We start from the raw sequence: 12,962 nt of genomic DNA on the forward strand, positions 1-12,962 counted from the left end.
GGTTAAAGTTACTCTTCTCATAAGGACTTCTCTAAAATTTAAATATTAAACTTGGGAATTACTATAAGCCTCTAGTGAGAGTTTTTATAACAGAAATTAGAACACACACTTCTAAGCAAGTCACATGTCAAAGAAAAAGATCATAATGGAAATTAGAAGAAATTTAAGTTGACAATCATAAAAATACTGTGAATCAAATCTTGAGGGACAGGGCAGTGGAGCTTCTTTTGGGGTCTTCCCACATCCCCACAGCACCATCTTTTGAAACAGCGCCTTCTGCCAGCATCTAGGCAGTGATTCGACTTCTTCCAATCTCTCCCTCTCTCCTGGTCCCCTACTCCTTTCCTGCAGGACCTGGGTGGGGTTTCAAGGGCGTCTGCTTTACAATAATTCACCAACCTATTAAAAACAAAAACTTACGGGATGCAACTAAAGTTGTACTTAGAGAAAAGTGTCTGCATTTTAAAAAGATGGCTACAATTTAGTAAGCTAAACAGCCAATTTATGAAGTTAAAAAACGAAAACAGGGACTTCCCTGGTGGTCCAGTTGTTAGGACTCTGCGTTTCCACTGCAAGGGGCATGCGTTCGATCCCTGGTCAGGGAACTAAGACTCTGCATGCTGCCAGGCTTGGCCAAAACAAACAAACAAACAAACAAAAAACACAGGAGAAGAGCAGAGTAAACCTAAGGCAAAGAAAATAAATATTCTGGGAAGAGAATATAGCAAAGTCACTTAAAAAAAAATAAATCATTGTCAAGTGGGGGAGGGGCATGAAGAAACGGAAGGGAACGCAGCCAGTGCTTTCCCCGTCCACTTAGGCACTGGGGAGCCTCTTGGGCTCCCGGGCCTAAGCCTCTGCCCTGGGAGCCTCCCTCCTGTCGGGCAGAACCTGAGCCCCGCACCTGCACCCCTACCCAGGGCCCCACCCCTACACGCGGAGACCCCCTCTGAGACCACCTCCAACGTGCGGGGCCTAAACCCCACCCACACACACCCACCAGGGCCCCACCTCCAAACTCTGGAAGCCCACACTCCAGAGGCCTTGCTTCCCACAGGCTGCCTCTCCCCTTCCGCGCAGGCCCTAAGCAGAGGCCCCGTCCACGCTCGAACGTCACCCCCCACCCCCACCTAGGCCCGGTCCCACCTTGAACCCTGCCCCTGCCTAAGCTCCACACCACCCCCACTCCCGGCTCCTAAACTTTGCCCCCATAGCCAAGGCTTTTTTTTTTTTCCTTTCTTTTCTTTTTTCCTCATTTAGATCAGGGTTCTGTTTTACCTTGTTGATTCACTGTTGTAGATTCTTTTATATTTTTATTCTTTCTAATAAATCTTTTATTTTTCTAATTTTATTTTATTCTTTATACTTTGTTATATATATATCTCTCCTTCGGGCTTTTCCCCCCACCCACCTTTTTTTCTTTTCTCTGCTGTGGTTTTATTTTACCTTCTTGCAGTTGTTTCAATTATAGCTTTATTTTTCCTAATGTACTTTTTATCTTTCTAATTTTATTTTTTTTTTTATTCTTTGATATCGTACTGCTCCTTTTTTTCTTTCTTTCTTCCTTTTTTTTTAACCACTCCACAAAGCTTGCAGGATCTTGGTTCCCAGGCTGGAGGTCAGGCCTGAGCTCCTGTGGTGGGAGCTCTGAGTCCAAACCACTGGACTAACAGAGAACCTCAGACCCCAAAGAATATCAATTGGAGTGAGGCCTCCTGGAAGTCCTCATCTCAGCAAGACCCAGCTCTATCTAACTGCCTGCAAACTCCAGTGCTGGACGTCTCAGGCCAAACAACCAGTAAGACAAGAATACAGCACCACCCATCAAAAAAAAAAGAAATGACAAAAGTATGTTACAGACGAAGGAGCAAGGTAAAAACCTACAAGACCAAATAAATGAAGACAAAATAGGCAACCTACCTGAAAAAGAAAGAGTAATGATAGTAAAGATGATCCAAAATCTTGGAAACAGAATGGAGAAAATACAAAAAACATTTAACAAGGATCTAGAAGAAAGAAAGCGCAAACAAACAGTGATGAACAATGCAACTACTGAAATTAAAAATACTCTAGAAGGAATCAATAACAGAATAACTGAGGCAGAAGAACGGATAAGTGAGCTGGAAGGTAAAATGGGGGAAATAACTGCCAGGAAGCAGAATAAAGAAAAAAGAATGAAAAGACTTGAGGAGAGTCTCAGAGACCTCTGGGACAACATTAAATGCAAAAACATTCAAATTACAGGGGTCCCAGAAAAAGAAGAGAAAAAAAAGGGTCTGAGAAAATATTTGAAGAGATTATAGTCGAAAACTTCCCTAACATGGGAAAGGAAATAGTCAATCAAGTCCAGGAAGCACAGAGAGTACCATACAGGATAAACCCAAAGAGAAACACGCCAAGACACAAATTAATCAAACTATCAAAAATTAAATACAAAGAAAAATATTAAAAGTAGCAAGGGAAAAGCAACAAATAACATACAAGGGAATCCCCATAAGGTTAACAGCTTATTTTTCATCATAAACTCTGCAACCAAGACGGGAGTGGCAGGACATATTTAAAGTGATGAAAGGGGAAAACCTAAAACCAAGATTACTCTACCCAGCAAGGATCTCATTCAGATTCGATAGAGAAATTAAAACCTTTATAGATAAGCAAAACTTAAGAGAATTCAGCACCACCAAACCAGCTTTACAACAAATGCTAAAGGAACTTCTCTAGGCAGGAAACACAAGAGAAGGAAAAGACCTACAAAATCAAACCCAAAACAATTAAGAAAATGGTAATAGGAACATACATATCAAGAATTACCTTAAATGTAAATGGATTAAATGCTCCAACCAAAAGACATAGACTCACTGAATGGATACAAAAACAAGACCTGTACATATGCTGTCTACAAGAGACCCACTTCAGACCTAGCGACACGTACAGACTGAAAGTGAGAGGATGGAAAAAGATATTCCACGCAAATGGAAATCAAAAGAAAGCTGGAATAGCAATTCTCATATCAGACAAAACAGACTTTAAAATAAAGACTATTACAAAAGACAAAGAAGGACGCTACATTATGATCAAGGGATCAATCCAAGAAGAAGATATAACAATTGTAAATACTTACGCACCCAACATAGGAGCACCTCAATACATAAGGCAAATGCTAACAGCCATAAAAGGGGAAATCGACAGTAACACAATCATAGTAGGGGACTTTAACACCCCACTTTCAACAATGGACAGACCTTCCAAAATGAAAATAAATAAGGCAACACAAGCTTTAAATGATACATTAAACAAGATGGACTTAATTGATATTTATAGGACATTCCATCCAAAAACAACAGAATACACTTTCTTTTCAAGTGCTCATGGAACATTCTCCAAGATAGATCATATCTTGGGTCACAAATCAAGCCTTGGTAAATTTAAGAAAATTGAAATCGTATCAAGTATCTTTTCCAACCAAAATGATGAGACTAGATATCAATTACAGGAAAAAGTCTGTAAAAAATACGAACACATAGAGGCTAAACAATACGCTACTAAATAACCAAGAGATCACTGAAGAAATCAAAGAGGAAATCAAAAAATACCTCGAAACAAATGACAATGAAAACACGACAACCCAAAACCTGTGGGATGCAGCAAAAGCAGTTCTAAGAGGGAAGTCTACAGCAATATAATCCTACTTCAAGAAATGAGAAAAATCTCAAATAAACAACCTAAACTTACACCTAAAGCAATTAGAGAAAGAAGAATAAAAAAAACCCCAAAGTTAGCAGAAGGAAAGGAATCATAAAGATCAGATCAGAAATAAATGAAAAAGAAGTGAAGGAAACAATAACAAAGATCAATAAAACTAAAAGCTGGTTCGTTGAGAAGATAAACAAAATTGATAAACCACTAGCCAGACCCACCAAGAAAAAGGGAGAAGACTCAAATCAACAGACCTAGAAATGAAAAAGGAGAAGTTACAACTGACACTGCAGAAACACAAAGGATCATGAAAGATTACTACATGCAACTATATACCAATAAAATGGACAACCTGGAAGAAATGGACAAATTCTTAGAAAAGCAGAACCTTCCAAGACTGAACCAGGAAGAAACAGAAAATATAAACAGACCAATCACAAGCGATGAAATTGAAACTGTGATGAAAATTCTTCCAACAAACAAAAGCTCAGGACCAGATGGCTTCACAGGCGAATTCTATCAAACATTTAGAGAAGAGCTAACACCTATCCTTCTCAAACTCTTCCAAAATATAGCAGAGGGAGAAACACTCCCAAACTTATTCTATGAGGGACCATCACCCTGATACCAAAACTAGACAAAGATGTCACAAAAAAAGAAAACTACAGGCCAATATCACTGATGAACATAGATGCAAAAATCCTCAACAAAACACTAGCAAACAGAATCCAAGAACACATTAAAAGGATCATACACCATAATCAAGTGGGGTTTATCCTAGGAATGCAAGGATTCTTCAATATATGCAAATCAATGTGATACACCATATTAACAAGTTGAAGCATAAAAACCATAGGATAATCTCAATAGATGCAGAAAGGCTTTTGACAAAATTCAACACCCATTTATGATAAAAGCTCTCCAGAAAGTAAGCATAGAGGGAACATAATAAAGGCCATATATGAGAACCCACAGCCAGCATCATTCTCAGTGGTGAAAAACTGAAACCACTCCCTCTAAGATCAGGAACAAGACAAGGCTGTCCACTCTCACCACTATTATTCAACATAGGTTTGGAAGTTTTAGCCACAGCAATCAGAGAAGAATAAGAAATAAAAGGAATCCAAATCAGAAAAGAAGTAAAACTGTCACTGTTTGCAGATGACATGATACTATACATACAGAATCCTAAAGATGCTACCAGAAAACTACTAGAGCTAATCAATGAATCTGGTAGAGTAGCAGGATACAAAATCAATGCACAGAAATCTCTTGCATTCCTATATACTGATGAAAAATCTGAAAGAGAAATTAAGGAAACACTCCCATTTACCACTGCAACAAAAAAGAATAAAATACCTAGGAATAAACCTACCTAAGGAGACAGAAGACCTGTATGCAGAAAACTATTGATGAACTAAGACACTGATGAAAGAAATTAAAGATGATACAAACAGATGGAGAGATATACTATGTTCTTGGATTGGAAGAATCAATACTGTGAAAATGACTATACTACCTAAAGCAATCTACAGATTCAATGCTATCCTTATCAAACTATCAATGGCATCTTTCACAGAACTAGAAGAAAAAATTTCACAATTTGTATGAAAACACAAAAGACCCCGAAGAGCCAAAACAATCTTGAGAAAGAAAAACGGAGCTGGAGGAATCAGGCTCCTGTACTTCAGACTACACTACGAAGCTACAGTAATCAAGACAGTATGGTACTGGCACAAAACCAGAAATATAGATCAATGGAACAGGATACAAAGCCCAGAGATAAACCCACACACAGATGGTCACCTTATCGTTGATAAAGGAGGCAAGTGTATACAATGCAGAAAAGACAGCCTCTTCAATAAGTGGTGCTGGGAAAACTGCACAGCTACATGTAAAAGAATGAAATTAGAACACTTCCTAACACCATACACAAAATAAACTCAAAATGGATTAAAGACCTAAATGTAAAGCCAGACACTATCAAACTCTTAGAGGAAAACATAAGCAGAACACTCTATGACATAAATCACTGCAAGATCCTTTTTGACCCACCTACTAGAGAAATGGAAATTAAAACAAATATAAACAAATGGGACCTAATGAAACTTAAAAGCTTTTGCATAGCAAAGGAAACCATAAAAAAGATGAAAAGACAACCCTCAGAATGGGAGAAAATATTTGCAAATGAAGCAACTGACAAAGGATTAAGCTCCAAAATATACAAGCAGCTCATGCAGCTCAATATCTAAAAAACAAAATACCTAATCCAAAAATGGGCAGAAGACCTAAACAGACATTTCTCCAAAGAAGAAATACAGATTGCCAACAAACACATGAAAGGATGCTCAACACCACTAATCATTAGAGAAATGCAAATCAAAACTACGATGAGGTATCACCTCACACCAGTTAGAATGGCGATCATCAAAAAATCTACAAACAATAAATGTTGGAGAGGGTGTGGTGAAAAGGGAACCCTCTCGCACTGTTGGTGGGAATGTAAATTGATACATCCACTATGGAGAACAGTATGGAGGTTTCTTAAAAAACTCAAAATAGGGGCTCCCCTGGTGGCGCAGTGGTTGAGAGTCCGCCTGCCAATGCAGGGGACACGGGTTCGTGTCCCGGTCCGGGAAGATCCCACATGCTGTGGAGTGGCTGGGCCCGTGAGCCATGACCGCTGAGCCTGCACGTCCGGAGCCTGTGCTCCGCAACGGGAAAGGCCACAACAGTGAGAGGCCCGCATACCGCAAAAAAAAAAAAAAAAAAAACTAAAAAACTAAAAATAGAACTACCATACAACCCAGCAATCCCACTAATGGGCATATACCCTGAGGAAAACCATAATTCAAAAAGAGTCATGTAGGACTTCCCTGGTGGCACAGTGGTTAAGAATCTGCCTGCTAATGTAGGGGACATGGGTTTGAGCCCTGGTCCAGGAAGATCCCACATGCCGCGGAGCAACTAGGTCCGTGCACCACAACTACTAAGCCTACTCTCTAGAGCCCGTGTGCCACAACAACTGAGCCCACGTGCCACAACTACTGAAGCCTGCACGCCTAGAGCCCATGCTCCACAAAAAGAGAAGCCACCGCAATGAGAAGCCTGCGCACCACAACGAAGAGTAGCCTCCGCTCACTTTAACTAGAGAAAGCTCGCGTGTGGCAACGAAGACCCAATGCAGTCAAAAATAAATAAATAAATAAATTTATATAATAAAAAAAGAGTCATGTACCACAATGTTCATTGTAGCTCTATTTACAATAGCCAGGACATGGAAGCAACCTAAGTGTCCATCGACAGATGAATGGACAAAGAAGATGTGGCACATATATACAATGGAATATTACTCAGCCATAAAAAGAAATGAAATTGAGTTATTTGTAGCGAGCTGGATGGACCTAGAGAGTGTCATACAGAGTAAAGTAAGTCAGAAAGAGAAAAACAAACACCGTATGCTAACACATATATATGGAATCTAAAAGAAAATGGTTCTGATGAACCTAGGGGCAGGACAGGAATAAAGACGCAGACGTTGACAGTGGACTTGAGGACACGGGGAGGGGGAAGGGTAAGCTGGTACGAACTGAGAAAGTAGCACTGACATACATACACTACCAAATGTAAAATGGATAGCTAGTGGGAAGCAGCCACATGGCACAGGGAGATCAGCTCGGTGCTTTGTGGCCACCTAGAGGGGTGGGATAGGGAGGGTGGGAGGGAGATGCAAGAGAAGGGGATATGGGGATATATGCATATGTATGGCTGACTCACTTTGTTATACAGCAGAAACTAACACAACACTGTAAAGCAATTATACTCCAATAAAGATGTAAAAAAAAAACAAACATTAAAACAAATCACTGTCAAACGAGATGAACATGAGCTGCAGTGAAAGGTGGGGAGATGGAGTAAAAGAAGCCGTTCACTGGACTCACTGCCCCACAAATGTCTGCTAGCTCCTGTCCACTGTGCTCGCACTGTCTGTTCCTTCTGATGGAAACACACAGTGCCAGGTGGGGAGGGAGACCCCGGCCCCGCACACAGCTTTCAGAAGTAGGCTGGAGCCTCACTGCCTCAGTGAAGCTCCAGAAGGGCCCTCCCCCACCCCCAAACGACTACACCTTCCTCTGAGCTCCCTCACACACCAGAAATGCACCCATTCCAGCACAAGTACGTTAGCACCTTTTGTTTTCTCTTTATCTACTTCTCTCCAGACCTGTAAGGAGAGTCACAGACACTGGTTGAATACAACTGTTTTGATTCAGTAACAGTCTGAAAAGAATGAGTTGATGAAGATGTGGTATAAGGAAAGGTATCCAAGGTAAGGATATACCGTTCAGCAAAAAGAACAAGTTTTGTGTATGTCTGCGTGCGTGTCTGCGCACACGTGCAACTATTACTCACAGGAAATGTCTGGAATAGTACATAAACTGTCAGTGGATACGTCCAGGGACAGAAAAAGGGGTCAGAAAGAGGAAGAACTTGACTTTTCACTTTCCAGCCTTCTGTAAAATGTTATGTTTATATTTTAAAAAATTATTCAACTGTGATTTTTTAAAAAAACACCACCACTTTGAATGAGCGTCTTTTTCTAGGAAAAACCCAAATGACAATTTTAAACCCAAGAATAACTTAGGCTCACTGGTGTCCACAGAATCAAAACCATTTTCAAATGCTTCCACAACAACTAAGATACTGAAAAGCACAGGAACAGACTTGGCTGCACACGTTCCGAGGAGTCGTCACAGCAGCTTTTTAACTGAAATATTACAATGCTATTCACAGCACTCCTAGGAAACTAATAACTACTATTCCTACATAAAAAGCTCCTCCATTTTGCACAAAAATGGGCGCTCTTAGGGAGGAGGTGTAATAAGAGTGTTGGCTGGACACACTTTGCAATCTGATGACCTGCACTGGAATCCAGGCTGTCATTAGCTGGGTGATCTGAGGCAAATTCCTTAACTTGTCTAGGCCTCAGTTTCCTCGTTAGTAAAATGGGAGTGATGCTGCCAGGCTCACAAAACCCTACACCAGTGTTTCCCGAGTCCCTCAGGTGGAACATAAGACCGTCGCTACATGGACAAGTATGTTTCACTTGAATGACAAGCACTTAAAACCAGAGAGCACAGGTGGCAGCCACCTCGAGCAAACCAGGACAATTACAGGTGCTGTGTTCTGGCAGGCGCATGGATGAGTCCGGTTTATAGCAACCGAATCTTTACCAACGCCGTTGAGCTGTACTGAGAAAACTGGAAATTTGTATTTATTAGTCCCACCTGCCGCCAGCCAAGAGTGGAGAGGGTGAGAAAGACAGGACCCCCCTTGTACAACCATGGTGCAAACTGGGCTTGAGACACGCGCTGTCTGCAGGCACTGAGACCTCGGAGGGTCCTTCGCCCTGGAGCTCTGGGAGCAGCCCTGACGGTGCTGGTTGCCTCCTCTACCCATCCTTAACCACAGATGACGGAGTCCATCCAACACATGAGTCACAGCATGTGCTTCCAGGTGTATATTTTTGTCCAGTGATTAGATTTATTCATTTAATAACTTTTTTTGGCTTTAAAAAATATACAGTTGACCCTTGGACAACATGCGTTTAAACTGTGTGGGCTCACGGTGGAGTTTTTTTCAATAAATATACTGGAAAAAGTTTTTGAGATTTGTGACGATTTGAAAAAAACTCACAAGAAAAACCATATAGCCTAGAAACATGGAAAAAATTAAGAAAAAGTTAGGTATGTCACGAACGTGACATCGGTGTATAGGCTAGGCTACCACAAAGCAATCATACTGTCGCTTTTTTATTATCAGGGCATGAACTGTTACGCCTGTAAATAAATGTGAATTTATTTTTCACATTATCTCTTGACTTTTGATGTCTAGTGTTAGTAATACATATAGCATCTACAGTGTTTTGTATAAGACAATATCGATGTAGGTACTGACAGACGAGTCACCTTGTAAAGAGACAAACTATGGTATTGATAAACACAGTACAATGCTCTGTAAATGTTATTTTTTCTTCCTTACAATTTTCTAAATAACATTTCCTTTCCTCTAGCTTACTTCATTGTAAGCATACAGTACATGATACACATAACACACAAAACATGTGTTAACAGTGTATGTTATTGGTAAGGCTTCTGGTCAGCAGTAGTCTATTGGTAGTCAAGTTTGGGGGGAGTCAAAAGTGAAACATAGATTTTCGACTGCACGTGGGGTTGGCACCTCTAATCCTTGCATTGTTTAAGAGTCAACTGTACACAGCAACCCTCTATTTAGGAGAAGTTACACAGGGTTTTCTTTCACAATGGCCATATGAGGTCTCCTTTTAAAATGCATTTAGTGTAAAATACATTAAGGGTAAAAGTGAAGACTGGGAAACACTGTCATAAGCCAACAGGTGCAGATTCTGTTCCTAATCCTGGCATGAAGGGATGTGCACCAGATGAGCAGAGCTAATACCCGCTTCCACCCTGCCACCCACAAGGAGTGGTCCTGGCTGCGTTAAGACTTCCAGCTGGGTCAAATGGATGATTCCATCTCTTCAACTTTTTCAAATGTACTTTTCATTACTGATACCATATTTTAAACCACAGAAAACGTTTCAGCATCTCAGCTGCTATAACATCCTTGAATGGAATCTGCAAACTTCTGAATGAAAATAATAAGTATTAAAGTTAAGTGTACATATCGCCTGTCACTGCCTCCCCCAATTCTTATTTTGATATTTTCCAAGCTACAAAAAAGTTATGAGAATACAAAGTAGAGGAAAAATTGGAACTCTCACACACCGCTAGTGGAGTGTGAAGTTGTGCTTTGGAAAACAGTTTGGTAGGTCTTCAAAAAACTAAACACAGAGTTACCATATCACCCAGCAAATCCACTCCTAGGTATATATCCAAGAGAAATGCAAACATATGTTCACACAAAAACTTGTACTAGAATGTTCATAGTAGCATTATTCATGATAGTCAAAAAGTGAAAACCACCCAAATGTCCATCAGCAGATGAATGGATACATAAAATGTGACATATCCATACAACAGGTTACTATTCAGCCATTAAAACAAATGAGGAACTGATACATGCTCCAACATGCATGAACATTGAACACATTATGCTAAGTGAAAGAAGCCAATCACAAAAGGCCACACACTGTATGATCCCATATACATGAAATGTCCTAATTAGGCAAATCCACTGAGACAGAAAGCAGATCTGTGATTGCCAGGGGCTAAGAGGGAGAGGGAATGAGGAATGACTACTCATGGGTACAGGGTTTCTTTTGGGGGTGATAAAAATGTTCTAAAATTAGATGGTGTTGACGGTTGCACAACCCTGAATATATTACAACCACTGAATTGTACACCTGAAAAGGTGTATTTTTATGGTATTAGCTCTCAATAAAGAATACAAAGTAGACCCATATAACTTTCAACTAGAGTCACCAGTTAATATTTTGGCACATTTGCTTTCTTTCTCCTCATATGTGCGCACACGATACGGCTGGACCATTTAAAATTTAGTTATTTTGACCCTTCACTCCTAAGCGCTTCAGTATGTGGAGTATTCTCTCACATAACCAAAATATGAATATCATACTGGGGAAAATTAACACCAAAACAAAACTTGTATTTAACATATAGCCCATATTCAAATTTATCAAAAATTAGGTACTGTATTTGGTTTTCAAATCCCTTTCATCTCTTGAATCTAAAAAAATTCTTTTTAATGACACTAACATATTTGAAGAATCCAGGCCAATTACTGTACAGAATGTTTCTCAATATGAACATGCCTGTTTCCTTATGAACTGAGGGAAGTTAAGCACTTTTGGCAGGAAGGCTACATAGGTGAGTTGTATCCTTCTCAGTTTTTCATGCCAGAACCCTCTATTGTTATGCCATAACATGTCAATCTCATTAGTGGTGACAGTGATGGAAAGGTGGTATTCATTGTTGGTCTTGGTTAGGATGGTGACTAGCAGATTCCTCCACTATAAAGGTAACTTTTCCCCTCTGTAATTAATAATCTGGAGATGACCGATTGAATCTGTAAATATTAGGTTTCCGCAAATATCTTGCACCGAAAGGCTTTAGCGGCCCTTTTGAGACCTCCCTGCATTCACGTGACCAACCACTACTCTCAATTTTATTCCACCGAGTGTGAGAGCTGGTTGTGATTTCATTCCCGGCTGCACATCAGAATCACTGGTGTCTCTGGGTGTGAGACCCCAGTTAGCGTATTTTTAAATTCCCCTGAGTGATGGATTCTGAAGTACAGCAAGGGTTGAGATTCCCCGACTTAGAGGTAGAGGAACCTTGCATCCTCATTTGGCAAATAAGGAAACTGACGCCCTAAGAGATTAAGTAGCCAGTGGCCCAAAACTTGTTAATGGCATAGTTAAGATTTTTTCTGACTTGCATTTTAATATGCTATTCCTTTTGTATGTTATTAAAACAACAAAACCAGAGAAATGAATAACTTTTGTATGGTGTTAAAGCTGAGCACGGCCTAAAGTGCGTATTTCTGCTTCCAAGTTTATTTCTGCCTTTCTGTCCTTAGACCTTTGCACTCAACTTAGAAGTGAGGAACGGGGCGTTTGGTCATCAAGCTCCTCCCCCCTCAGTGCTCTAGGCGACAGCTCAAGCCCGGGGGCCCAAGGCCGAGCTGGATGTTCAAGGCGCCCGACGGTTAGCGCTGCAGCCCTCGGGCCAGCCTCTCGGCCTTGCATGCCTCCCCAACCCCGGCGGCGACTCCGGCGGGGGCCGCTCTTAGAGCAGCCAGCCGCGCAAGCGAGACGCACCTGGCAGGGATGCACCTGGCTGGTCCGCACCTGACCGGGACTTACCTGGAGGTGCGCCTTGCCCCGCCCAGGAAAACCCAGAAGTATGCGGGACCTGGGAGACAACAGAACCTGCAGGCACACCCACCCCTACTTACCCCGGCGTGATAAACCTTGTTCGCTCTTTTAACCTTAATGTCCAGGGCGGTCCCCATCTCGAATACTCCGTTTCGGGAACCACTTCCTAACGCGCGTGACCCAAGGGAAGGGAGGGCACCCCACCCCTCCGTCCGGGATCCCGCCCTTTTCTTCTCTCCACCAGCAGTTGCGACACGTGACACCGCGCCTGACGCCTGTTCGACTCCCCCGCCTTCCTCCTTCCGGTGCAGGGGCGGGCCTTAGCGCTTGCCGAAGACTGTCAGTCTTCGCCCCGCCGGCCAGGAAGGGCGGGACAGGATTAACCCCACCT

General features: G+C 41.5%; 1 protein-coding gene across 2 annotated transcripts in view; it reads right to left on the reverse strand.

The window, feature by feature from the left end:
- VPS26C (VPS26 endosomal protein sorting factor C) overlaps positions 1 to 12,847 on the reverse strand; it is a 55,922-nt gene extending 43,075 nt beyond the window's left edge. For both annotated transcript variants that reach the window (XM_079922002.1, XM_079922001.1), the window contains exon 1: positions 12,652 to 12,847. In XM_079922002.1, coding sequence (XP_079778128.1) covers positions 12,652 to 12,708 — 57 coding nt within the window. In that variant the 5' untranslated portion in view covers positions 12,709 to 12,847. The remainder of the gene's footprint in view (positions 1 to 12,651) is intronic.
- Between the last annotated feature and the right edge of the window lie 115 nt (positions 12,848 to 12,962).

Source organism: Stenella coeruleoalba (genome assembly GCF_951394435.1).
Source record: "Stenella coeruleoalba genome assembly, chromosome: 5".
NCBI lineage: Eukaryota > Metazoa > Chordata > Mammalia > Artiodactyla > Delphinidae > Stenella > Stenella coeruleoalba.